Raw genomic sequence first — 26,061 nt, forward strand, 5'->3', positions numbered from 1 at the left:
AGGATTCACCAAATTGTCCGTTTAACTTCACGCTACTCACTTCTTGGATGAGTGCTCCCCTGAGACGAGCTTTCATTGCATCCCCATGACACTGTTATGCAAGAAGCAGCTTTCGATAACCCATTCTCCTAAATGAATATCAATCACCTGCAACCAGAATGTATTAAAACTCCAGAATCTGGGCAGGGATATCCTCTGCTCCCCTACCTTGAGTTCAGGCTTTGCTCCTCTGCGGATCTTTGCTATGACGGCAAGGAAGGAGTTGTACACTGCATCATCGCTCAGTTTGTCCCCATAGCAGTCAAAGCAATCTTGCATTTTACAGAGACCCTTCTCAGAAAAGGGTAAGAGAGCGAGACAATGGGCCAGATCCCGCCACTGACGCTCAGTCCTAAGAGGAAAAAGGGAGGAAGAAAAAATAAAAAAATATAAAGGTAAATTCACATTAAATATTCAGGATAATAAAACGGTTACAGCATTTTCCTCTGCAAAATAGAGGTGTCTGTTTCATAAAATTTAGAGCCCTGGGAATCTGAAGATTGATTTACAGACACATGACTACTTTACCATTCAGAAGGGAATCTCAATGTCCACAATTTTTAAGGCAGCATTACCTGGCCGTTCGGAAGCGGTGGCACATTTTCTCTATCAGGCTCTCCGTCTGCTTGTCTTTGGTAATGTATGACAGGAGATGCCTGGGAACAAGTGGAAAAACAATAAATGGGTATAAAAAGATCAAAGTGTTAAAAACACAATTTATTAACGTGTAGAAATGAAACTCATTTTAAAGGAGTTTTCATATGCAAGACATTTATGGGATAACAGTAGCTGGATGCAATAAAATCCACGTGTAACTTGTGCGGATTTCTAGACCAGATACAGTCCAATATGTCACTTTGCATTGCAATGAAAACCAGCAGAAATCTGCAACGTTTCCCAGTAAGTGCTGGACAGTCTGCAGTGCTCAGTTCATGGTTTTTGAAGTTGCTGTTCAGCAAAGTGTCGTCACAGGGTCACGAGTGATAACGCCTTTACCAAATTCTCCGATAGGTCACTGTTAAACAACTCCAACTAAAATAAAAAGCTATTCGACGAGCTAATCCCAGATGGGTTCGTTTTATCCATTTTCTGAAGTTACCTCATGATTGTGTGGAAAGAGTCTTCCTCCACGCCGCAGTCTGGATCTGACAAGCGGCTGATGATGTCTGGTAAGAGGTTGTAGACGGCATTGCCCTAGGAAACACGAGAAAGTAATCCTGAGATAGCGCTAAAGTAATACACAACTCAAAGGCACTGCAGCTTACCTTGTTGGACAGCTCGGTGAAGAAATTCTTGGCGAGGGCGGCTATTTCCTGGTCCGAGTCTATGAGGAGCACGGCCATCTCACTAACTTGGCCTTTAACCTTCACCATATCCTTTAAAATGAGATGGGTCATTACAATGGCTGAGGTCCTCCGAACATCAAGAGACTCATCCCGGAGCCTGAAGTAGAAGCGACATTTAATAAAACTACTATGCAAGGAGCAACAAAAACCACATTGCAGTCCGGGGGCTTACTGAAGGACCCACACTGCCGTCTTGGTGAACCCACAAAGCCCATTTCCACCATGCAGCGTAGCACTGTTATTAAAAGGTATAATATTAGAAATATGCACCTGGCATAGAGATGAGGTGTCCACGGTTCAATGAGATTAGGAAATCTAATGCTGAGGTCTCCTAAAGCAATCATTATGTTCGATCGAACCCCCGGCAGCGGAGACTTCTCCAGAAGTGTGAAGATAAGACGTAGGTGAGAGTCACAGAAGTCCGAGCTGGAAATTGTCAGGAATAAATGGGATCAATACAAACAAGTCCTTATATAAGTTACTCAAATTGTGGGCAGCACTTCCTTGACAAAATTATACACTGCATTTTTTGTACATCTCAAAATAGATGAACAAAAAAAAAAAAAAAAAAAAAAATAATTGAAGACTTGGCATTTATACCTTTATATTTTGAAAATCTCATCTTGTTGGTAACCGAGTTCTGACAGATATGTTGTCATAAAAAGTCTATTGTGGACTTTATTTACAACCTTCATTAAAAAAAAAAAAAAAAAAAAAAAAAAAACATTTTTAGCTATGAATAAATTTCAACATTTTGGATTTTTGTGTACTCACCGTAAAATCCTTTTCTCCGAGCCACTCATTGGGGGGATTCAGGACTATGGGTGTATGCTGCTGCCACTAAGGCTACGTTCACATTAGCGTTCAGGCGCTCTGTGGAGGGCTGCGTACTTCCTCCGTTAAGCCCTGCCTATTTCCGCATGCGTCCTGCGTACCCATCTTTAACAATGGGTACGCAGGACATACGGATGCGTTCTGACACATCTGCATACAGCTGCATGTCCTGCGTACCTAGTGTTAAAGATAGTATGCGGGGCTGAAGTATGCTGCCCTCCGCAGAGCCCCCGAAGCAAATGTGAACCTGGCCTAAGTGAATCTAAAAAAAAGGTAGCTCCTCCTCTGCTGTATACACCTACCACTGGCTCCAGCCCAAACCAGTTCAGTGAGAAAGCAGTATGAGATCATAAACATCAAATACAGGTACAACATGTCAAACCAAAGAACAAACCTAGCCATCAGGCCAACATGGTGGGTGCTGTGTCCCCCAATGAGTGGCTTGGAGAAAAAAAAAAAAGTTTCTATGGCGAGTACAGAAAAATCCCTGTTTCTCCTTCACCTCATTGGGGGACACAGGACTATGGGACGTCCTAAAGCAGTCCCCGAGTGGGGAACAATATAACAGATCAAAACCCCACGTACCAACTGACTAGAGGGGCACAACTGCCGGTTGCAGACAGTCTGCCCAGAACTGCATCTGCGAAAGCCAAAGTGTGGATATTGTAGTGCTTCTAGAATGTGTGCAGACTGGACCAAGTCGCAGCCTTGCAGACCTGTTCCGCTGACGCCTGGTGCCAAATGGCCCAAGAAATGTCCACCAACCGAGCGGAGTGTGTCCTAATTCCCGCTAGGATAGGCTTGCGTCTGACACTGTAGGTTTCCTGAATAGCTGTGGGAATCCACCTAGCTATAGTGGACTTCCAAGTCGGCTAAGCCCTTCCTGTGACCCTCAGAAAACAAGAATAAGGCGTCCGACTTAAGGACGCCGTTCGCGAAAAGTACCTTCTGAGAGCCCTATCTAGAGCGTGAAGAGCCCTCTCAATACGACGTACCGGTGCTGGGCAAAACAAGGGCAGAACAATGTCCTCATTGAGGCGGAAAGAAAAGACAACCTTGGTCAAGAAAAGCTGGGGACGGCCTGAAAAACCACCTTGTCCTGATGGCAGATTGGGAAAAGAGTTCAACAGGAAGGCTAGATCAAAGATCTGCCTGATTGATGCCACCGTGAGAAGAAAAGCGACCTTCCAAAGAAGGAAGGCCAACGAGACGTCCTGTAGCAGTTCAAAAGGTTAAGGTCCCACGCATCCGACGACATCCTATAGGGGGGTACCCAATGAATGAAAGTAGTCACTTACGGATTGGAAGCAATCCTGCACTGAAATAAAGCTGAGAGCTGACCCCTGAGGGAGCTAAGCCCAACGCCCTAGTCCAGGCCGGCTTGGATAACCTCTAAAATGGTAGGAATGGAGAAGACGTCCAGTCTCTACACCCTGCGAAAAAAGTTTTCCAGGTGTGGTGATAGATGCGCACTGACGCAGGCTTCTGGGTGCTAATCACGGTAGAAACCACCTGATGGGAGAACCCAGACTAGGTTGGGACCCAGGATTCAACATCCAAGCCGTTAAACACAGGGCCCCTGAACTCTAGAGGCAAATCGGGCCCTGAGAGAGCAGATCTGATCGATCCAGTAGTCGCCAGGGGACAACAGCCACAAGCTGCACTAGCTCCTCAGACCACGCCTGGCGTGGCCAATCTGGAGTGACTAAGATCACTGGAACCCCTTCTGTCTTGATCTTCCCCAATGACCCATGGAAGTGACGCGAGCGGGGGAAACAGGTACGGAAGGCTAAACTGACACCATTGAAGAACCAGTGCATCCGCTCCAATGATTTCTGGATCCTGAGACCAAGCCATGTACACATGTAATTTGGCGTTTAATCTTGAAGTCATCAGATCCACGTCTGGGGTCCCCCAGCGATAACAGATCTGCTGGAGGACCTGAGGATGAAGAGCCCACTCTCCCGAGGTGAGAGCCCAATGGCTGAGGGGGTCTGACACCCGATTTTCCACGTCCAGAACGTGGTATGCTGAAAAGACCGAGTAGTTCCTCTCGGCCCAGAAGGAGGATGTGAACCACCTTGAGCATTGCAGCCCTGCGAGTGGACTCTTGATAATTGATATATGCCACATCCGTGGCGTTGTCTGGTTGAATTCGGATGGGGCGACCCACCAGGAGATTATGGAATCACCGTAGGGATAACTGTTATGATGAGTCACCGAAGGAGGAAAAAACAAAATACCAGCTAAGTCCAGAAAAACCAGAGAGGTTGGCAGCTATCGGATTGCAGACCCCTGAACCTATCCACAACAACTAGCAGTAGCCGTGGGGGGTTCCTACGGTGCCCTAGACCCCCTCGATCACAGCCAGAGAACTACATAGCCTAAAGACAGAAAGGGCAAAAACTAAACTGCCCAAGAGCAGACCCCAAAGCAATAGGCAGCCCCCAACATATAATGACGGTGAAGCAAGATGAAAACACTAACACAGATAGAAAGATAGGTTGAGCAAATGATGGGGCCCAAGCTAACTACATAGGACAGGATAGGAAAGCTGCTGTCTGCCATCCGCAAAAACCCTATCAAAATGAGCCAACCGACTGATAGGAAAAACAGGCCCTGAAGTCGCTAGGCTTCAAAAGACTATATCAGCACTCAGGTATATTCTGAAGACAGAGCAAAATATCAACAGATCAGAGACAAAAATGGAGTTCAGCTCACCCCCGGCCAGGGATGGTAGAACTCCCAAAAAACAAGGCAAAACAAAAACAAAACTGAAGAGTACAAAGAAGAGCAGAAAAACTTAGCTTTGAGATGCAGGAATCAGACTGGTCTCCAAGAATCCAGCAGGAAAATCACCAGCCAGGAAGAAGGGCGTCGGCAGCCTTATATCCAGTCCTCAATTCCAGCCACCCAGTCATCATCTAGCTGCCCAGGTGTTTGGTAATCAGTCTCACTACCTTCCTTCACCAGAGGAGGGAGTTCATCAGACCTCAATGGTGAAGGGAAAAATGAACTCAACAGATAACCAGATCGCCTGAATGTCCAGGATTGGAAGGAGAGACTCCCGAGGCGACCAATGCCCCTGACAGTGTGGAGACGGAAGACAGCTTACCAGCCGAGAAGGCTGGCATCGGTAGTGACCACTAGCCAATGGTTTGTGAGAAAAAGGATCTCCCCTGGTTGAGGGAAGACGCCAACGTCCACCACCTGAGCTCCTCCTTGACCCACGGGGTCAAGCGGCACAGCGAGGGAACGGGCTCCTGCTGTAGGCTGCCAGAAGCGCATGCTGCAGGACGGAGGTGTAGTTGGGCGAAGGGAACAGCTTCCATCGCTGCCACCATTTCCCCCAGTACCCCCATGAAGAATCGGATGGAAAGAGGGGATGGACAACAAAATGTCCGGGCTCTGTTGGAGAGCAAAAATCTTGTCTCAAGGGAGAATCACCGACCCATGTGAGGTGTCCAGGATCATCTAAAAAAAAAAAGGTTATCCGCTGAGCTGGAACTGGGGAGTTTTTTTTCCTTTCTTCAAAATATCAGCCAGCCACAGCGTGAAAAAGTATCCAAAGTGATACACATGTGCTCTGTGCAGGTTTGGAAGTACAGCCCCTTGATTAGAAAGTTGTCCAAGTATGGCAACCCGACCATGTCCCGAGAGTGTAGAATGGACATGAAAGCTGAAAAGACCTTGAACACTCAAAGCGGTGGCGAGACCGAAGGGCAAGGTTGTGAACAGCGAAGCGAAGGGACTCCTGGTAAGGGGGAAAGATGGGGACATGAAAACAAGCAACTTGGATGTCGATGGATGCTAGTAACTCCCCCTCCTCCGTAGAGGTTATGATAGAGCGGAGGGACTCAGTCCTGAAGAGCCGAACCCTGCCAAAACTTGTTTAGAAGTGTGAGGTCCAGGATGGGCCGCACTGACCCGTCCTTTTTGGGGCTACGGACAGGTTCGAGTATCACCCCTGGAATCTTTCATTTTCTGGACGAGAAGATAAGAACTTCAGAAAGAATTCTATTTTATATCCAGAAGACACCAGATCCTAGACCCATTCGCATTCATGACGGAGAGCAAGACCTGATGAAACAAAGGCAGGCGACCGCCTACCTCGCTGGTGTGGACCAAATAATGCCACGAGTCATTGAGACGAAAATCAATGGGACCTGGATTACTTAGATCTGGACTGTATTGGCTGGCTTCTCCATGACTGGTTGGTTCCGTAGGAAACCTGGGAGTCATTTGACTGATGGGGAAGAATTTACTTTCCCCTTCTGTGGCGTCAGATAAGCTGATATATAGCTTCTTCTCGAATAGAAGGTGTGTGCGGTGGAGAGACCACCTGATGCAGCAGATATACGACCCGTCCACGATGTCAACGTGGAGAGGGGACTGCACATTTAGCTCATACGTCTGCGTGACACCTCCATGATCCCTAGGTCCAGATGCACACGGCCACTCTAATAACGCAGAGAAGCTACAGACTTTTGCACCCAGTGTCCGTTCGTCATTGCCTGAGCCACAGGAATCACCTGATAGAAATAGCGCAAGAGGCTGCCAGCGCGAAACAGCAGCATCAAGAAAAGAGTGTACCACCTAATCCCAGGCCAAGGCAATCAGATTTGCCAGTTCCACTGTCTCCAGGGGAAGCTTACTGGTCTGTAAAGCTCTGCCAAGGGCATCTATCCAAGAGAGCATGGCTTTGGCTACCCACACAGAAGGAGAGCGTGCCAAACCCGAGGCTTCCAACCCCTAACGTCAGGAGACTTCATCCGACTGTCTATGGGGTCTTTAATTGAAGATACAGTACGTCTGGAACAGATAAGGGTTTTTGATGCCTGGCGAGATACTGGTGGGTCAACTGGAGGGGATGCTGCCCACTCCTTACACAGATCCGAGGAAAGTGATCTCTCGCTCAAGAGGTTTCTGACCTGTGAAGAGTTTATCCGGTCGCTCTCTATGATGCCGAACTATGTCCTGAAACTCTGGGTGGTTGCGAATACCCTATGAGGATATATAGTTCCCTTGAAGGACACTGTATGGTCCGGGGCAGAGATAGAGTCCTCGTCAACCCTTATGGTCTGGTTGACTTCCTCAATGAGACTATCCACAGTCGCCTGATAATCTGACGATTCCAAGTCAAGGAGATCCGTCCGACTCGAACTCAGAGCCCTGTTCGCTGCATACCTCTGGGAGGGGGAGCACAAAACGGAAGTCATGGATGCCGAGGCGCGAGAAGGCCCAGGAGACGTGCTATGGACCCGTTTTCTAAGTGACTGTGTATCTCGACAGAGCGGCCCCTGCAGGCCGACGATTCCTGTGTGGAAGAGGAACTGTCTGAGACAGGTAGGTGAATGGCCTGATCCGTGGATGGATCATGGAGGAAATCAAATCGCTCTGGCTAGAGAAGCTATAAACTGTGACAGTGACGTGGCCCACTCAGGGAGAATAGAGACCCCAGGGTCAAGAACGACGAAGGAGTCCTGAGCACATTAGGGACCACAGGCAGTGCAGGATGGTGAAATCTATCCCCGTAGTAACGCAGTGTGACAGGAAAAATGCTGTACGAGCCTTACTGGGCTTCTTAGAAGTCCCAGGTAGAGATATGGTGCCCCCCCAGTGATTCCCTGCTATAAGGGGGTACTGCAGAGAAGGCTATTGATATTCAGTGAATATTACCCTTGATGACAGGTCTGTGCCAGGCGGTGTTAAGGATCGGTGAGGGACTCTGAAACCAAGGCAGGAAGGCAGCAAGATCCTTCTATGCAATCACCTGAATAAGTGAAAGATCGCAAAAATGTTCCAGCTCTTCATAAAAATTCTCTTTATTCCATGGAAAAAATTAAAATACAAATAGCTCCTCGGACATCGTGAAAACGCACCGGATTGTCCTCAGGTGCGTTTTTATTAAGTCCGAGGCGCTAATTGTATTTTAATTTTTTCCATAGAATAAAGAGAATTTTTATGAAGCGCTAGAACATTTTTTGCAATTTTTCCATTTGATCATGCATCATCAGGACGGAGTTCCATGCGCTTCCCCAGATCAGTGAGCTGGCTTTATTTCTTTTGCGCCTGAATAAGTACATAGCACTGTTGGAGTCCATGGATTCTGGACCATACACCCATGGTGTCGGGTGCCACATTGCACTGGCAGGCTCAAAAAACTTTCCCAGTCACCTGACATGGCCACCGAGACTTCCTGGTAGGGAAAAACAAAAAGTTAAACAGCACCCTATAAGCGTCAAAGTCTTTAAGACAGATTTGTAGAGGCGCACGTCAAAACCAGGGAGTCCATCCTGGAGCAAGTTGCTTGAAAAGGGTCTTCGGACCGAAACGTCGCCACATGAGGCAGAATAAAATGTAAGCCTTTTTTTCAGCATTGTCTGAGGCGCTGTCTATTATATTTATTTTCCTGGTAGGGTAATCTCACATTGTGAGAAGCACCAAGGGAGGGGGCAGGGACGACGAGTGCACAGGGGGCGGAGTTTTCAACATGTGGCCTAGCAGAGGCTGAAGCCCTGGACTAAATTTCCAGCGCCGGCGGAACGGACCCTCCCGGAAGAACCCAGCTCCACTCTGGAGCCCCCACCACTGTTGGAACTGACCTGGGCACTTACTCCATGATGCAGAAAGGCCTGTGGGACGATGTGCAGAGCCAGACTGCTCTGCCTGCAGGCCAGGTGCTGCAGAGGATTGTGCAGGAACCCTCCATCAACCATCCTTTTGATAGTGGGGTGAAGAGGGACCGTCCGCCTCCTTCCATCGCCGCTGTTCAAGCAGTGGTGATGCAGTGGGGATCGCACGGACGCCAGCAGTGCCTCTGTATCCTAGGGTTTCACTACTGTAAAATGGAACAGGGCTATGGTCTGGCAGAATTGGGCCTGGCTGCAGAAGGGGGTACATGGAGGTGACCCTTCATGTTCCCATCTGTTGAAGGTGTGGGGAGAGCGGAGCCCTGAAAGGACCCATCGCCCCTAAACAAGCTCAGGCATATTTCAATCGGTGCAGGAGGGGGTATGTGGAGGCGACACTCGACGTTCCCACCTGTTGGTTTGGGAAGATTGGAACCCTGAAGGGAACAGTCGCCCCTGTAATCCTTGTTGAAAAATCTGAAGGTAAAAAGTACAAATTAAAATAAAAAGTTATGGTCTGAAGACCAGACCCATGTGCCTCCTACAGACACTAAGCACGAACTGGTTCGGGCTGGAGCCAGTGGTAGGTATATACTGCAGAGGAGGAGGTAGCTTTTTTGCGTTCAATTAGTGTCAGCCTCCTAGTGGCAGCAGTATACACCCATGGTCTTGTGTCCCCTAATGAGGCGAAGGAGAAATGATTATTTGTCACTTCAGTTATATTTTTTTGTTCCTCTATTTTGAGATATACAAAAGAAATCCAGTGTATAAGGAAAAAATGGGAGTAAGGGTTGGGAGATTATAAATGTATATATTATAAAAAAAAAAAAAATAATAATAATAATCATATGAAGACCACAGTTACCTGATCATCATAAACTTAGTAAGTGCTAGTGTGGCCGCTGTGCTTAAGGCCGGGTCGTTGTATTTGCCTGAACTTTTACAAACACGGAGAACAAGAGGCAAAAATGCAGAAAGGTATTGTTGTCCTGTTGGAAAGGAAAAACAAATAGTTAATAGTTCCCAACATAACTCCTGTTTCGACAAGTTTATGTGCCACTTACCATTGAGCAGCTCTTTGTCACAGACCCGTTGGATGATCTCAGCCTCGGCATCATCTGCAGAAGCACCAACCAAGCCCATGTCCTCCTCCTCCATACTCTCATTCCCCTGTACAGAAGGCAGCCACAGAAGTTATAAGAAACCTTGTTTGCGTTTAGACACGTCTTACATAGAGACGAGAAAATCACTAAAATCCTCACCTTACTTTTCCCTTGTTTGTTCTTCCCCAGTTTTTCTGCCTCTTGTTCCTCCTTCAAGACCCTCTTCCTCCTCAGCTCCGCACTTACTGTACACTCCAAGTAAACCACGAGCTGCAGCGCAATATCTCCGGCCAGCGACACCAAGTGGGTGAGGAGAAAAGCAGGGAACGTGGCTAAGGGTGACAGATTGAAAACCATTATCCTAGTAACGGACCATATATAATAATCTTGTGCTACAACATCTCCCCATGTTCTGTACAAATAGGACTAGTTTCTGCCATCCCGGAGTGAATCTCCTCCAGCTCACCTTCCCCCTGGCTGCTCAGTTCCTGCAGGATCTGCTGGCTGCATCTTTGTAGGATTTCAGCACATATTTCCTCCGGTTCTTCCCCCATCTCATACACTAGCTTAATCACAGTTTCCTTGAAGGTTAACCAGTGCAGGCTCTGCCGAGTGATTCCTAAAAACAAACCACAAATCACATCTGGATGACAAGGGTAACACTGAGGTGTAAAAGGGAAAAATTAGAGTAATTACTAGAGCAGAAACGACAGGATCTGGTAGTTCCTATCTTGATTTTCCAGCGGTAACATGCAGGCACTTACCCCCAACCACAGCTTCGGTCAGATTTTGGAAGAGACAGTGGTCTTTTGGAAGACTAAGAGGTGGGGATTTCTTCCCAAGAGAGGACTTAAAAAAAAAAAAAAAAAAAAAAGTAAGCAAAAACATCAGTTTCAAATGTCAATTTAAAAAAAAATGAAGTTGGTGGAAATCTGCAACGTGACTGCACAAACCTTCTGGCCCTCTGTGATTTTCAAGATGCAGTTACACACTTCTCGAGCCAGCTGGTAATCATTCTGCGCTTCTTGACCCAAGCCCACCATCACCAGCGTTTCCAAGTTACTAAGTACGATTTCAGGTTCACCCCTTAGATAAGAGGCAGACGCTGTTAAGTGTGAAGCTTTATGTAACATTTCAACATCGAGCCAGTTTAGAGAAGCTGGCAACTCACCGTGACATCATACCCAACAACATGACGGCAGCGCGACGCTCCGCGTTTGAACAGGGAACTTTCAGTGTGAACTTCTCCCAGAGCAACTGTGTTACGGGGGGACGAATTTCTCCTTTCTGTACAAACTCCAAAACCTAAAATGCAGGGAAGAGTGAAGTCTACAGGTGTGGAGGGGTTGTTAAATTGAACAATTTCAAATTTGCAAATATTTCTCAGGTTTCTCATTAACAGCATCAGGGATATAGGACCAAGTGTACACAATAAAAATAAACGCATTGGATCAGACAGTTTTTTGTCTAGTTTCTGTAGGAGGCAGACATGACCTGTACCAGATCTTCTGCACTTTTTGTATTTCGCGTTTTATTCCCACAGGTTGTGTTCTCAGTGCTCCGTGTGAAGCCTTGGAAGGCATGATCTTAAAGGGATCTGAAGAAATTGAATGGGCAGGTATAATACCACAGTATCTCACTCCACTTATTACCCCTGGGCTCGGGGTGCTTAGTCTCTGGAAGCATCCTGCTTTCAGATCAACTTCCTGAAACAGAGCCTTCTTTCTGGTCTTTCCTCACTGGTCCTCCATCTTCAAGTGCAGATAGACAACATGATTGCAATGGCCTGATCCTTCAGAGGGGCCACTAGGAGCCCCTCAGCTAGAAGTGAAAACACCAGGATACTTCTCTGCACAGAGTGACACATTCCAACTTTCCCCACGATTACACATTGACAGTAGAAACCGGTCCAGAGGACTATTGTAGGAGACGATTTTCTCTGCAGAGGTTTCCAGCCTGCTATTGAGAAGGGTTAAAACTAAAATCAGAGCTGAAGTTTCATTTCTCTGAAGGTTTCGTTTCTCCATTTTTGTTGCTGCAAGATAAATTTTTGTAATTAGGATGAAACCAGACTGTTCCCATCAGGTGCAAGATAAGGGAACCAGGGGTGTAGAACTCTGAAGAATATGCCATTATACTACTTTCTATGCTGTTCGGATACGGACATATATGCAGTTTCCGGTTTCCTTGCAATATTATTGGCTTAAAGTGAAATGATGCTATTGGTAGTTGAGAACTTTGCATAATTAAGCAAAAGATTATAAAAGAAGGGACTAAAATAAAGGGGGCTAGTGATCTGTCTCGATCCTCCCGTACAGAGACCCCCGTCTCCGTGTAGTCATTCCCAGTTGCTAGCAACGCCCTATGAACTAATTTGGAAATCACTGGATCAACCATGAAGTATTAGTTTAGCCCTCCCTCAACACTATGCCTTTACTGGGACTTCACTATGGGTCTCTGCATATTTGATCTTAATCATTATGTCCTGCATGGGAAACAATCTGGTCATTTCATGGACTGCTCTAGTGTTCTGCTTCACTACGTTCTCAAATGGGTCAAGGCAGAGGGAATTCCAGCGATTCTGATCGCTCTAGACAAGTCACAGTACGTTAACCTTATGCAGCTGGTCGCAGACGCTCTATGGTCTTTACCTCCTCATCCAAACCTGCTTGCACAAGTGTCACCATTTAATCCCACATTAAGTGTAGCTGAGGTTTTTAGATTTAAGGGTTCATCTGACTTAGTTCTTCAGACCATCTGCCAAGATTTACCACTGGCGGTCAAGATTTGGCTGTCAAATATTTCCTTTCTTCAGTCCAGTATGGATGAGGCCTGAGCAGGTGGAGCAAACATGCATTTCACCTAGTATTCAGCCTGTTACCTGCAGCAGTGTATACCACAACCCTGTGTTCCCATTGTTTTCAACAAGAAAGGAATTCTATGTCAAGTACAAAACTCTTATTGTTAGGACATAAGCAATTAAATTCAGCACGATATACAGAAGCTCTGACACTTACTATCTCTTCTAAAGACTGGATAACTCCTGCGGAGGAATCTACCATAAGCAAAGACAAATTATGGATCAAATTCTGAGCCTTCACCCTAAAGAGAAAAAAGTAAGAACCAATGAGATCCGGATAATGTAAGAGGGGCGCACGCCCTTTGATTAGGGAGCCAAACACTGTAGGGTGGCCAGTAACCGAGGTAAGGAGCTGTACATTTACAAAAATCCCTCTGTTACTGACAAAATTAGGAGCGATTTAAGGTTTAAGAAAACCGTTTGTGATTATGCAAGGAGAGAACTGATATTATCGCTTAGTTCAGTTACCTATAACCAAAGAACACTGGTGAATCTTTCAGACAAAGCACTAAATATTATCCTTTTGCTAGAGACTAAAAAAGTTAAGCGGCTCAAAGAAAAAGATAAAAAAAAAAAAAAAAGAAGGTTCTCATGCAGTCACTTACCTTTCAGTCTCAGAGCTGGCACACAGGTAGAGTTGTCGGTAGGCACTGACCACGGCATCACGAACACCAGGTTCCTTTGACCAAATGAGGGGCAACATGCGGCGGACCCCAATCACAGCCTGAGGCACCCCAAATTGTGAAACGGTCACAAAGAACTCTATAACCTCTTGTACCACTGTAAAAGATTTGTAGCAACTCCCAGTCAGTAAAAAGGTGTATAAAGAAAAAAATACGTATTAAAAAAAAAAAAAATCTTGCGAGCACTTACCGGACGAGGCGGCTTCATACATCATCTTGCTTATGACATCAATGGCTTCTTCTATCTTTACGGAAAAATGGTGAGCGTCGGTCAGGTACTGCACCAACATCTCCTGCTTGTTCAGCTCACATTTCTGTTCCTCTAATTGCTCGGCAACCACTTCAACTTGCTCTTCAGTTGCAGGCTCTGCATCTTTATCCTTTGCTGAAGAAAATTAAAATAAAAAAAAGTTTTAGACTTTAGCAAATTACTAGGATATGCTCTCATTTCCTGATCAATAGAACACGCAAAAACAAGCCCACCCCAGATACCCACCAAGAGAGAAAAAGAGGGTTCAGTGACTTGTCAGAAGCCATACTGAGGAATACCTAAGCAGAGAACCACATGAAGACCCTTCCTCCCCACAGGCCACCCCAGAGCACGAGCATATCATTATCTCAAAACTAAAAAGAGAAAAATAGGTATTAGACCTACCGGTAATGAGGTTTCCAGAAGTCCATCCTGACAGCACCATGTAGGATGTCCTCCTCCTCCTTACAGGGACAGGAAAGCACACGAGAGTTTAAAAGGTCCCGTGCCACCCCTTTTCCCTCAGTGATTTAACAAGTACCACAGCGTGGACAATGCAATAACACTTTAATGATACAATCATATTACAGCATATGACATAACATGAACAGGGAGGGAAATACCCGTGCTGTCAGGATGGACTCCTGGAAACATTTCCGGTAGGTCTAATACCCATTTTCCAGGACATCCACCTGACAGCACCATGGAGAATACCAGAGCACCTCCTCAGGGTGGGATTACCGCCTGGAGAACCTCTCTCTCTCAAATGCGGTCTGTTGACCCGATAGCACATCAAGCTTGTAGTGCTTGCAGAATGTATTAAGACTGGCCCAGGTTGCTGCTCTACAGATTTGATCAACCGAGGCACTCGCTCGTTCGGCCCAAGAGGCTGATACTGCCCTTGTAGAGTGGGCCTTTAAAGCATCTGGCGGGTTGGCGCCTTCCGTTTGGTAGGCGTCTGAGATTACTGAAGTAATCAATCTTGCGATGGTTGCCTTAGAGGCTTTTCTCCCCTTGTTCTTACCCCTAAAAAGGATGAACAGATTTGGGTCAATACACCAACTGTTGGTGGCCTCTAGATAGTTTATAACTGCGCGTCTCACATCCAATGAGTGGAGACACTGTTCCTTTTCATTACGGGGATTATCACAGGATGGTAACACTATCTATTGGTTTATATTTTGGTAAGAGGCTACCTTTGGAAAAAATGCCAGATCTAATCTCAAGTTTATATGATCCTCTCTGATCTGGAGATATGGATCTTTGGTGGACAGGGCCTGGACTTCCCCTATTCTCTTGGCCGTGGTAACGGCTACAAGGAATGCCGTTTTGCGAGTGAGAGTTGAGATGGTCATCCCCTCACTGGGGACGTAGGGATCCCTACATAGGGATCTGAGGGCCAGGCTAAGGTCCCAAGGCGGGATGAGCTGCCTAATCCTGGGGCGAAGACGTTGTGTGGCCGTTAGGAATCTTACTACCCAAGGATGAGAAGCTAAAGGGTAATCAAAGAAGGAGCTCAAGGCCAAAATCTGGACCTTTAAGGTGCTGGGCTTGAGGCCTTTATTATAACCCGACTGTAGGAAGTCTAAGACACTAGGGAGGTCAGGGGTACCTGCCACGAGGTCGGACCTACCACCGTCCAGACAGAATCTCTTCCATATTTTCCGGTAACTTGCGGATGTAACCGGTTTCCTGCTGGCCTGTAGGGTATATATGACCTGATCTGATAAGCCTTTTGCCTTCAGGATGTCCTTTTCAGGATCCAAGCCGAGAGGTGGAGTCTTGCTGGATTCGGGTGGCAGATCGGGCCCTGGCGGGTGATGTCTTTCTTTAGAGGTAACTCGACTGGGCTTTCCACTGCCATGGCCCCTAGTAGGGGAAACCAGCGGCCAGTATAGAACGATCATCACCACCTTCGCGCGGTCCTCGCAGATTTTCCTGAGTACCGCCGGTATGAGCGCCAGTGGTGGGAACGCGCAAGAGGGGCTCTTCCCAGGCCTGGTTCAGGGCGTCTACACCTTCCGGGTGGTCCGCAGGGTTCAAGGAGAAGAATCTGGAGACAGAGTTTTTTTGGTTTGCGAATAGGTCTATTCTGGGGATCCCCCAACGCTGACAATTGATGGAAAATCTCTTTGTTCAGTTCGCACTCTGTCGGGCAGACCTGCTGTTTGCTTAGGTAGTCCGCTACCACATTCTGGGAACCCTCCAGGTGGATTGCCGTTACTGAGAGGACAGCTCCCTCTGCCCAGGTAAATATTCGACCTGCTAGGGCTTGGAGTGGTCAATGCCTGGGGCCTCCCTGGTACTTCAGGAATGAAACTGCTGTTACGTTGTCGGACAATATTCGGACATGTTGGTTCTTCAGGACCGATCGGTTCCACCACAGGGTTTCCCGGACCGAAAAGAGTTCTCTGTAGTTGGAGGATCTGTTTCTGATGTCTACTGGCCATCTTCCCTGGAAGATCATCCCTTCTACATGGGCTCCCCATCCCCATGTACTGGCGTCTGTGGTGACTACCACGTATGTAGAGGTTGTCCATAGTGCGCCCATCTGCAGGTTCCTGGGCTGTGTCCACCACCGTAGTGACTTTTTCACCAGTCCTGGCAGGCTTATGGGTTTGTCGAATGAAGCCTGACGCCTGTCCCATATTGCGAGGATTTCCTTTTGTAAGGGTCTCGAATGGAACTGGGCCCATCTGACGCACGGAATGCAAGCCGTCATTAGGCCCAAAACCTCCATTGCCCCTCTTATGGAGGAGCGGTGCTTCAAGAGGTCTTCCGCTCTGTTTTGAATAGTCCTTTGCTTCTCTTTTGGTAGCAAGGATATCCTGCCTGCTGAGTCTAGGAGAACTCCCAGGAAGACCTGCCAGTTGATCACCCAGCCGAGGAACTCCATTACTGTAACCGTCCGGCTCCTGTCTCAAAAGAGCTCTTCTTCGGATCCTGCCACCAGGAGGAAATAGTCTACGTATGGTATGATCACGATACCCTGACTTCTCAGGTAAGCCACTACCTCAGCTACCAGCTTTTTGAATTTTCAGGGGGCTGAAGCCAGCCCAAATGGAAGACATTGGAATTGGAAGTGGCAGGTCCAGGTCGGTAGTCTGACTGCGAATCTTAGTCTCTGGGATGAGGGATGGATAGGGACCTGATAACAGCATCCCAGTCTATTAGATGTATTGCCGACCGAATTGATTCCATCCGAAACCCCTTGTACGTGACCCAGGCATTCAGAGGTTTTAAGTTTATTATAGTTCGGGCCTCACCGGATGGTTTTGCAATGGAGAACAGGGAGGAGTAGTGTCCCTTTCCCCTCTCTGTCAGAGGAACTGGTACTATAACCTCTGACTTGAGCATGTCCTGTAGGTACGTCCACATGGCGGAGTCTGCCAGGACTACGGTGGGGGCAATATAACTGTCGGGGAGGGGAGCAAAATTCTATGCTGTAGCCCTCCGCAATGGTTCTGAGGACCCACTGGTTGTGGGTAACCCGGGCCCATTTTACTGCGAAGTGGCGAAGCCTTCCCCCCGATACCTATGGCGTCATTGCCTCCTATATCTGGAGGTTGACGCAAAAAGGGAGCCCTTGCTTCTCCCACCCTGGCTGTGAGAGCTTCCATAGGAGCTTCTGTTGGACCTAACCTGGCTCCTAAAGTCAGTCAGTCTCCTAGAGAAGGGGCCTCTCCGAAAGGACTGGGGCCCCTTAGGTTTTTCCTCTGGGAAACCTTTATTTTTGTTGGACACTAGCTCTAAAATGCTATTTAGGGCTGGTCCGAACACCCTTAGGCCCGAAAAGGGGATGGAACATAGCTTCGCCTTAGAAGCATTATCCCCTGACCAGGATTTAAGCCAAACCGCTCTCCGAGCTGCATTAGAAAGGGAGCTGTTCCTGGCTGCAAACCTTACTGATTCGGCTGACGTATCTGACAGGAATGCCGTGGCCGATTTCGTGAGGGGAAGGGATGCTAGGATCTCGGATCTAGGGGTCTTGTTGGTTAGGTGCTCCTCCAACTGCCCCATCCATAAGAACATGGACCTGGCCACCGAGGTGGCTGCCATGTTAGCCCTAATGAGGGCTGCCGCCGTCTCCCATGTCCTCTTTAATAGAACGTCCGCCTTCCTGTCCATTGGGTCCCGGAGACTTGACGAGTCCTCGAACGGGATGGCGGTCTTTTTGGTGACCTTAGGTACGGGAACATCGATTTTAGGAATTTCCTCCCACAATCGTGTTTCCTCGGGGTCAAAGGGTAGTTGACTTTTAAAGTCACGGGATAGTACAAGTCGACGTTCCGCCTCTTTCCACTCCTCTAGGACCATCGTTTTGATGTGTTCTCTTACAGGCAATACAGTCTGTCTCTGAGACACCAGTCCTCCGAACATCAGGTCCTGTCTGGATTGCAGCTTAGGAACTTCGTCAATCGGCATAGTGTTCACCGCCTTGATCTGCATAGTGTTCCTCACTGCCTGGACCAACTCATCCGTGTCCTCTAGCCTAAACAGGTATTTCCTACCTTGGTCCTGCCTGTCCGCCGGGATCTCTCCTTCCTCCTCTGGATCCGAGTCCCAGAAGTCTGACCCTTCGATAGAGCTTGCTTCAGAAACTGGCTCTGCCTCCCACCTCGGACGCTTGCGGCTTGGCCCTGGACTGGGGGACTGCTGCTGAGCGAGGCTGGATCTGGAGGCTTGGACTTCCTCCCGTATCCGGGATCTCATCTCCGAGAGGAGGGATGGCTGCTCATCTCTTATGACCCTTGATGTGCAGGGTCCACAGAGGGTTTTGCTATGGATGTCTGGCAGCTTTACCCTGCATACAGGGCATCTGACAGACTTGGATGTGGCCTTGGCGGGGTCTTTAGTCACTGTCGGGGGGGCTGCTGGGGTTCCCTTATCCTATCCGTATAAGATAGGGATAGTCAGGTCCGTCGTCCTGGGCTGCAGGGATGGCTGTGGGGAGGGTCGTCTGCGCCAGGCGCACTTACCCTCCATTCGCCGGAGCCTCTGCGTCCATTACTGCCGTGATCGATTCCAGGGAGACGCTGAGCTTCTGGAGCACGCGCTGTGTTTCAAACCCGGAACGTGACGTCACCGGCTGTGACGCGCGTCTTCACGCGATAGGCTGGGAATCTTGCCGGCCGCTTCCTGCCCAGACGCTAGCCCCGCCTGCGGCCTCCGTTTGTGACAACGGCGACCGCACGGCCAGCTGCCTGCAGGGGACCGGCCTTCGACTGCCACGGCGGCCGCTGACTGGAGCCGAGAGCCTCCCACCGGAGGAGCGGCTCCCTCCAGGAGCGTCGTCCTGCTCTTGGCCTTTGGGGCAGAGGGACTCCCCACCGGGAAGTTTTGGCCCCGGGCGTCTTGACAGGGGGAAGGTTTGGACTGGCCGCCCGATCCCCCTGGGCCCTTCGGTAAGCTCTTGAGCAGTCCTCTCGCGTGTCCCTCCATGCAGGGACAGGAAAGACACTGAGGGAAAGGGGGTGGGACGGGACCTTTTAACCTCTCGTGTGCTTTCCTGTCCCTGAAAGGAGGACGACGTCCTCCATGGTGCTGTCAGGTGGACGTCCTGGAAATAAAGATTAAAAAACAACCACAAGATGGATTTCATCAACCAAAATACAGTTCTAATCAGTATAATGGCGCCGACCTGACAGTCTGTAGGTTACTGTGCACAATCCTGCTAACAGGTTCCCTTTAAATGAAGCTGAAGGGACCAAACACAGCCAAAATTTTTAGCACAAAGTAATTGTTAATAAAAAGTTCTGCATCTAGGACTAGCAGTATAAGGCTATGTGCACACTGTGCGGATCCTCCCGCGGATCTTTCCGCACGGATTTTACTAAATCTGCAGGTCAAATGACCTGCATTTTTCCTGCAGATTTAGTGCATTTTTTGTGCGCTTTTACTGCCGTTTTTGTGCGGTTTTCCACCTGCGGATTTGTAGAATGGAGCAGGTGGAAAACTGCAGCAAAACCGCACAAAAGTAGTGACATGCTGCTTTTTTTATTCCACCTGAAATCCGCAGCATGTGCACAGCGGGTTTTTTTTTTTTCTTTTTAACATAGCCAATAATGGTACTGTACATCACCTGTAGATCTGCTGCGGATCCGCAGGACCAAATCCGCTGCGGATCCGCAGCAGAATCCGCACCGTGTGCACAGAGCCTAAAATAAAGTTTCAGAACTTTCTAGTACTTTGCCCAATGGTAAACTCTTAGTACAATACTGCCAAATCTGAATGACCATGTAACACTAGGTTTCAATTTTCAATTTGTTTCACAGGCACTGTTCTTTCAGTAAAGATTTCCATTCTCGTACATGGAGAACATGGACTGGTGATTATTATTAAGCAAGCCACCCCCTGCATTGAATATTAATCAAGTGCAAATCAGTTCTAAGGAATATGTCTGCCCAATACAACAAGACTTGTTATCTTCAATTAAAATCTCAGAGCGATTAGTAGGTTCAGTTTTGTAAGAACCGGATCTCTGGAAATAGGGAGTCAGGCTCCACGTATAAGTGACACAGGCTTTCCTGCATTAGTTTTGCTCCAGATACTTTGGGGAGAATGTCAGTGTTATCAGAAGAACAAACAGAGAACTTTGGCACTCAACTGAAAATTTATTGTCATATGTGACTCCAGAGGTAAAAATTAAACATATGAAAAAACAAACATAAGGAAAAAAAATGACCCTGATGATCTCAGATTATTGCAGCAACGTTTCAGCTTAACTAAGCTTTTTTTTCAAGCACAATCTGAGTGATATGGAATCGCTGTCTGGTGTGTTCAGCATCGCCTGGTACCTGACGGGTTCAGTCTGCGCAGGTCAGGTACCAGGCGCAGGTTGAACCCACCAGGCAGCGATTCCATATCACTCAGATTGCGCTTGAAAAAAAAGCTTAGTTAAGCTGAAACGTTGCTGGACTAATCTGAGATCATCAGGGTAGTTTTCTTCCTTATGTTTGTTTTTTCATACGTTTAATTTTTGCCTCTGGAGTCACATATGACAATAAGTTTTCAGTTCAGTGCCGACGTTCTCTGTTCTCTGATACCATTTTCTTCTAAGCACCAACACCCTTAAGAGTCAGTGAGCACCGCTTTATCCCTCTAGTGTTATCAGAAGAACATGTCCATGCAGATTGTATTTTGGTTTTTTTCAGGCCTAATTCTCAAATGTGCGTTCAGCAATGCTATCACCATAGTCAGAGACCACCACACATTACCAGTAAATATTTTCTCCAGAATAGTCATCAGCTCCGTGTCTTCCTCCTGTTTCACTGAAAACAAAGGGCCTTCAGGGAAGAGCCGCATGCCCTTCTTCACCAATCTGATGGCGTTTCTGCAAATACAAACAATGTAAGCATAAAATGCTGAGAGAAGCTTATTGAGGCCTATATAGTGTCCAGCGCCACTAACTTGTAACTGTTGCTCTTTAGGTGGCTGAAGGCACGCTCACACAGCTGCTGGGGAGAGCCCACCTCAGCATCCTCCTCATCATCATCCTCCTGCTGGTCTAGGCCATCCAAGGTCTCCTGCAGTTCAGGCAGCATGGCTTCCCACTCCTCTTCAGCAGATATAACCACCACTAAAACATAGCCAACGACGCTGCGATGGTCAGAAATGACAAGGCGGCAAATGGAAACTGATACGATGCACATTATGACCCCCGGGTAATGAGGACACACCTGGTGGTTTTCTTCTTTGTTTGTCTTGAAGTTCCTTCAACTTTATTCTCTCTTTTTCTAGAGGAGCTTTTAAGTCAGCGCTGCTGAGCTGCAAACATAAGTCATGAAACGGGCTCAATTATCTAATCTAGCACTCCATAAAAAAAAAAAAAAAAAAAAGCTACATTATCGGCCACCTCTAATTTATCAGCAGTGGCCGGTCTCCCAGGAAAGGAGAGCAACGCTTGCAAACCCTTTGCTGTAGAGCCTGTAAGCGCTGTTATTAAGCTGACCAGATCCTACAATGCTGCAAAGCCAAAAGCAGCCCCCGTTTGCAACACAGGGGAGCACACTGCACAGACCAGCAATGCTGACGAATCCAAACTGTCAATCTTCAAGCACACACTAGTAGCCAGTAAGCAGTGCGATATTTTTTGAAGACCCCTTAAGAAAAATTAGCACTGAATACCCAAGGCTTATAAATACTTCATCTCAAATATATCCATACATTACGACACTCATAGCCTCTAGTTTGATCCTAGTCTACCCATGCTGTCCTGCATTAATAGGTTAGCATGACTACAGGATATCCACGAAATCCTTACAGACATCTTGGACCTATCCCCCCACGCAAAAGAAGTTTTCATTTCTGCTTTATAAGAGGGCAGTGATATAGAAGACCATACAATAAGCTTTCCTGACTCACACGGTCTACATATGTGTGTGCAGAATCTCCATTTCCTACAAATTACAGTTTCAGTCCATCCCCTCTGCCTCCTGCTGTTCAGAGCTGACAGGGAGGAAACCATCACAGGCAGAGGCTGCTTCTCATACAGTGCAGACCCCACAATCAGTGGACAGCAAGTCTAAAGCTGGAGTCACACACAGCGACTTACCAGCGATACCGATAAAGGTGTCAGGATCGCTGGTAAGTCGCTATGTGATCGCTGGTGAGCTGTCACACAGACAGCTTCACCAGCTATCAGCTCAGCGATGCCGAGCGCCCGGCATCGCTTGCCATCCCTGTAAAAAATAGAATTAAGATAAAAAATATTGTTATTCTCACCTTCCGCGTCCCGCGCAGCATTCCTCTCTCCACGCTCCGGTCCCAGTGATCCTTTGCGAGAATGACCGCGAGAGTCACAGTCTCGCGGGAGCGCGAAGTCTTGCGGTCATTCGTGCAAAGGATTACTGGGACCGGAGCGTGGAGAGAGGAATGCTGCGCGGGACGCGGAAGGTGAGAATAACAATATTTATTTTAATTCTATTTTTTACAGCTGATCGCTGGTCTCCCGCCAGTCACACGCAGCGATGCGTGCTGGCCAGCGGGAGACCAGCGACGAAAAACATGTCCAGAGGTTTCTTACAGCGATCCCGGCAGGGGGGGGGGGGGCCGCTCGCTGATCACTGTCACACACAGCGATCTCGCTGGTGAGATTGCTGTTACGTCACAAAAGTTGTGACTCAGCAGCGATATCGCTAGCGAGATTGCTGTGTGTGACTCCCGCTTTAGGGCCCCGCCACACATAGCGACTCACCAGCGATCCAGACAACGATATCAACATGTCAGGATCGCTGGTGAGCTGTCAAACAGACAGCTTCACCAGCAATCAGCACCAGCGATGCCGAGCGCGTGGCGTCTGTGTACTTTAGTAACCAGCGCGCTGATAACTAAGGTACACATCAGGTTTCTAAGGGACGCACGCCCCTTAGATACCCGATGTGTACGTTAGTTACCAGGGCTGTGGAGTCGGTAAGCCACAGTTGCGACTCCGACTCCTGGATTTTATCAGGCTCCGACTCCTTCATAAATGGCCAATTCATAACAAATTTACTGTTGTAAAATATTAAACATCGTGCTTATTCAGTTTCTCACCATCATATAAGTAATCAGACCACTTAGAGCAAAAACTACATTAGAATACAATTAGAATATAGCAAATAACTTTTATAAACTTTTCTAAACTGTAAGTAAATATGCAATAAACACTTTTATGCAGTTAATAAGAAGAAATCTATAAATTTGTCCTCAGAAAAAGTATTGCCTCTGTCAGATCCTCCTTCATGGATGCCCTCAAATCTGATCTAATTATTTTGAGAGCAGAGAACAACCTCTCTACACTAACTTGTGTTGGTGGCAAAGCAGTAACCACTCGGGCAACATCTCTGACAATGTCAGGATATAGAGGAATCGCTTGTTGCACTGATATTTTTGATGAACGGTCAAATTTCTCAATTTCTTTTAGTGCACATGAAAAATTCTGCTGAAATGTACTGGCTGTGTTCCTTGATGGGGATGACTCTTCTTCTATGCGGGAACGCTTTGCACGGTCCTTGTGATCCAAATATTTTTCGAAATTAAATTCTTCATCAGTTGATGATGAGGGTGAAGATGTGACAGGACGACCAAATTCTTCTTGTTCCTCCTGACTGTTCTGCAACCCTTTCATCCTTACTGCTATTTCAAACAGAGCTTCTTTTCCTTTACTTAGCTGTTGATCATCTAGAAGAATCCGATGCATTGGGTCTACATAAACAGCTGCCAAAAGAATGTTATTTTGTAATAGTAGCTCCTCTCTCCGTTTCATTGATGTAGCAATGCCACTTGCAATTAACCCTCCTCTTTGAGACAGGCAAAACATCAGGTTCTTCCACTCCTTTAAGAAAATACCTGGAGTTAAGTCCTCTGCTTGTAATTTTTTAGTCACTGTAAATGGGTGCTCTAGCAATTTTTCCAGCTCAGTCACCTGATTCCACCGACTTTCATTTAGCGTCAGTTGAGGGTTAGCCATGTCTACAAGAAAGGTTTTCAGTTCAACCAAGCGCTGAATTATTAAGTAAGTACTGCCCCATCGTGTGGCTTGATCAATAATTGCCCCTTTTCCAGCACGTCTCTTCAAAATTGAGTCAACTTTAGGGGTTCTGGCAACAGTAGCCAATTTTCTCACCTTGCCAATCAGTGCAGCAGCATGTCCTTCTTGCAGACTGTCTCTTATAGCCAGCTGTAGCGTATGCACAACACAGCGCATGTGATGAATGAAAGAACATTGACAGTTTCAACAAGATCTAAACTATCATGTTGCTGTTCATCTGAAGCAACTTCAGTTTGCTCCTCAGTTACAATACTGTGTTCCTCTATTTCAAACATTTCTGTGTCTGTGGACCCAGAATGTTCTTCTAGCTGCTGGTCACCATCATTACTCTCATTCATTAGCTTAATAGTACTTATCATATTTGAAGCATTGTCAGTTACGACAGAAAGAACTTGCTCTTTAAGTTCATAGTCTTGCAGAACCTTTTCCACCAAGACCTGGAGAAACTCACTGGTGTGATGAGCTTTGGTGTCTTTTTGGTGTCTGCCAATGTCTTGGTAACTATTTCATTTTTGTCACAAGCAAATCGGACATTGATGGCAAAATAGTTCACTCTGTGACGTGTGCAGGCATCCATTTTAAGAAACAGAAAGCATCCCTTGAGAGTTTTTTTAAGTTCTTCCTTTTGTTTAAAAGCTTCTTCGATTACTAATTTTCTAATACTCTCTCTCTCCAGAGAAACACCAAGCTTGCGGGCCATTTCCCCATTCAGACACATAAAAGCTGGTCGTGAAAATAATGAAATAGGCACACTATCCTTTACAACAAGCTCTATGATGTTTTTTAAATGTATCTACTGTCATTGTCACAGTAACTTTGTCACTGACAAAATATCTTGCAACTGATGGCTGCAAAGTTCTCTGCTCCTTTGTTTGGCTGGAAGAGCTGGGCACTGGTTCATTGGTTTGGATGCACTCTCTCATCCACTGCTTTCAGTACTTCTGGATGAAAGCGCTGTAAATGTCTCTTTAGATTAGAAGCTCTGGTAGGAGCATTTTTATCTTTGCCTGAATATGCACTCATCTTGGCTTCACAGCATTTGTTTTCATCTGTATCATTTGTCATACACTGACAGACAATGTTTTCTATCTTGAGTGATGGTGAAATGTTCAAATACAGCTGATTTAATGTGATGCTTCTTTGACACTCAGGTTTTTAATTCTGCATTCACAATCCAAATGACAATTGTTTTTCCTAAAAACAATTGTACAAAATTATTGCCAGGTCGTACAACTGATATAGTGGTCAGTAATACTGTTATTATTCCTCATGTACTCACAGTTAACTGATGCAAAGTTTGTTGAAAGGATAATACTTCTTACAGTCTTCCTCTTCTGAGTAGCAGGCAGCTGTGAGATGCTTGGAAGACGCACACCTAGTATGATCTAGTCTAGAGGAGGAGCTTTACTACTAAGAATTTGCAACACATTTTCACTTTCAGTTTCATACATTGTAAGTAGGGGGGTTGGGGCAGCATGAGGTTAACCAAGTATAAGATTAGATAAGGGCAGTGGAGAACAGTGACACACAAGAATTAAGAAATGTCTATCTCCAGCAGAACTGCTTATCACTGTTGTTCATAGTTTGATGAAACATATATATTTGAGTAACATTTATAAAATTCATATGAAAGTTCAATTATGAAATATTAATACATTTTTTTTAAAGCTGGAGTCGGAGTCGGTACATTTCTACCGACTCCAACCAAAAGTAACTCCGACTCCACAGCCCTGTTAGTTACCAGCTGATCGCTGGTCTCCCGCAGCGATGCGTGCTGGCCAGC

General features: G+C 46.8%; 1 protein-coding gene across 2 annotated transcripts in view; it reads right to left on the reverse strand.

Annotated features, from left to right (window-relative positions):
• The window catches only part of NCAPD2 (non-SMC condensin I complex subunit D2), a 66,634-nt gene that overhangs the window by 25,856 nt on the left and 14,717 nt on the right, over positions 1-26,061 (reverse strand). For both annotated transcript variants that reach the window (XR_012221597.1, XM_073552939.1), the window contains exons 12-29: positions 21,427-21,514; positions 21,158-21,326; positions 20,965-21,080; positions 13,688-13,882; positions 13,420-13,594; positions 12,972-13,056; positions 11,126-11,259; positions 10,908-11,040; positions 10,719-10,803; positions 10,421-10,573; positions 10,114-10,286; positions 9,916-10,021; positions 9,717-9,840; positions 1,656-1,811; positions 1,305-1,482; positions 1,139-1,233; positions 615-695; positions 208-391 (exon numbers count right to left, since the gene is read on the reverse strand). Coding sequence is in view for 1 of the 2 variants with exons in the window: in XM_073552939.1 (XP_073409040.1) it covers positions 208-391; positions 615-695; positions 1,139-1,233; positions 1,305-1,482; positions 1,656-1,811; positions 9,717-9,840; positions 9,916-10,021; positions 10,114-10,286; positions 10,421-10,573; positions 10,719-10,803; positions 10,908-11,040; positions 11,126-11,259; positions 12,972-13,056; positions 13,420-13,594; positions 13,688-13,882; positions 20,965-21,080; positions 21,158-21,326; positions 21,427-21,514 (2,430 nt within the window). In the remaining variant the exon portion in view is untranslated. The remainder of the gene's footprint in view (positions 1-207; positions 392-614; positions 696-1,138; positions 1,234-1,304; positions 1,483-1,655; positions 1,812-9,716; positions 9,841-9,915; positions 10,022-10,113; positions 10,287-10,420; positions 10,574-10,718; positions 10,804-10,907; positions 11,041-11,125; positions 11,260-12,971; positions 13,057-13,419; positions 13,595-13,687; positions 13,883-20,964; positions 21,081-21,157; positions 21,327-21,426; positions 21,515-26,061) is intronic.

The sequence above is a fragment of the Dendrobates tinctorius genome, unplaced genomic scaffold (assembly GCF_039654945.1).
Source record: "Dendrobates tinctorius isolate UK_male_01 unplaced genomic scaffold, ASM3965494v1 ptg000196l, whole genome shotgun sequence".
Classification (NCBI taxonomy): Eukaryota; Metazoa; Chordata; class Amphibia; order Anura; family Dendrobatidae; genus Dendrobates; species Dendrobates tinctorius.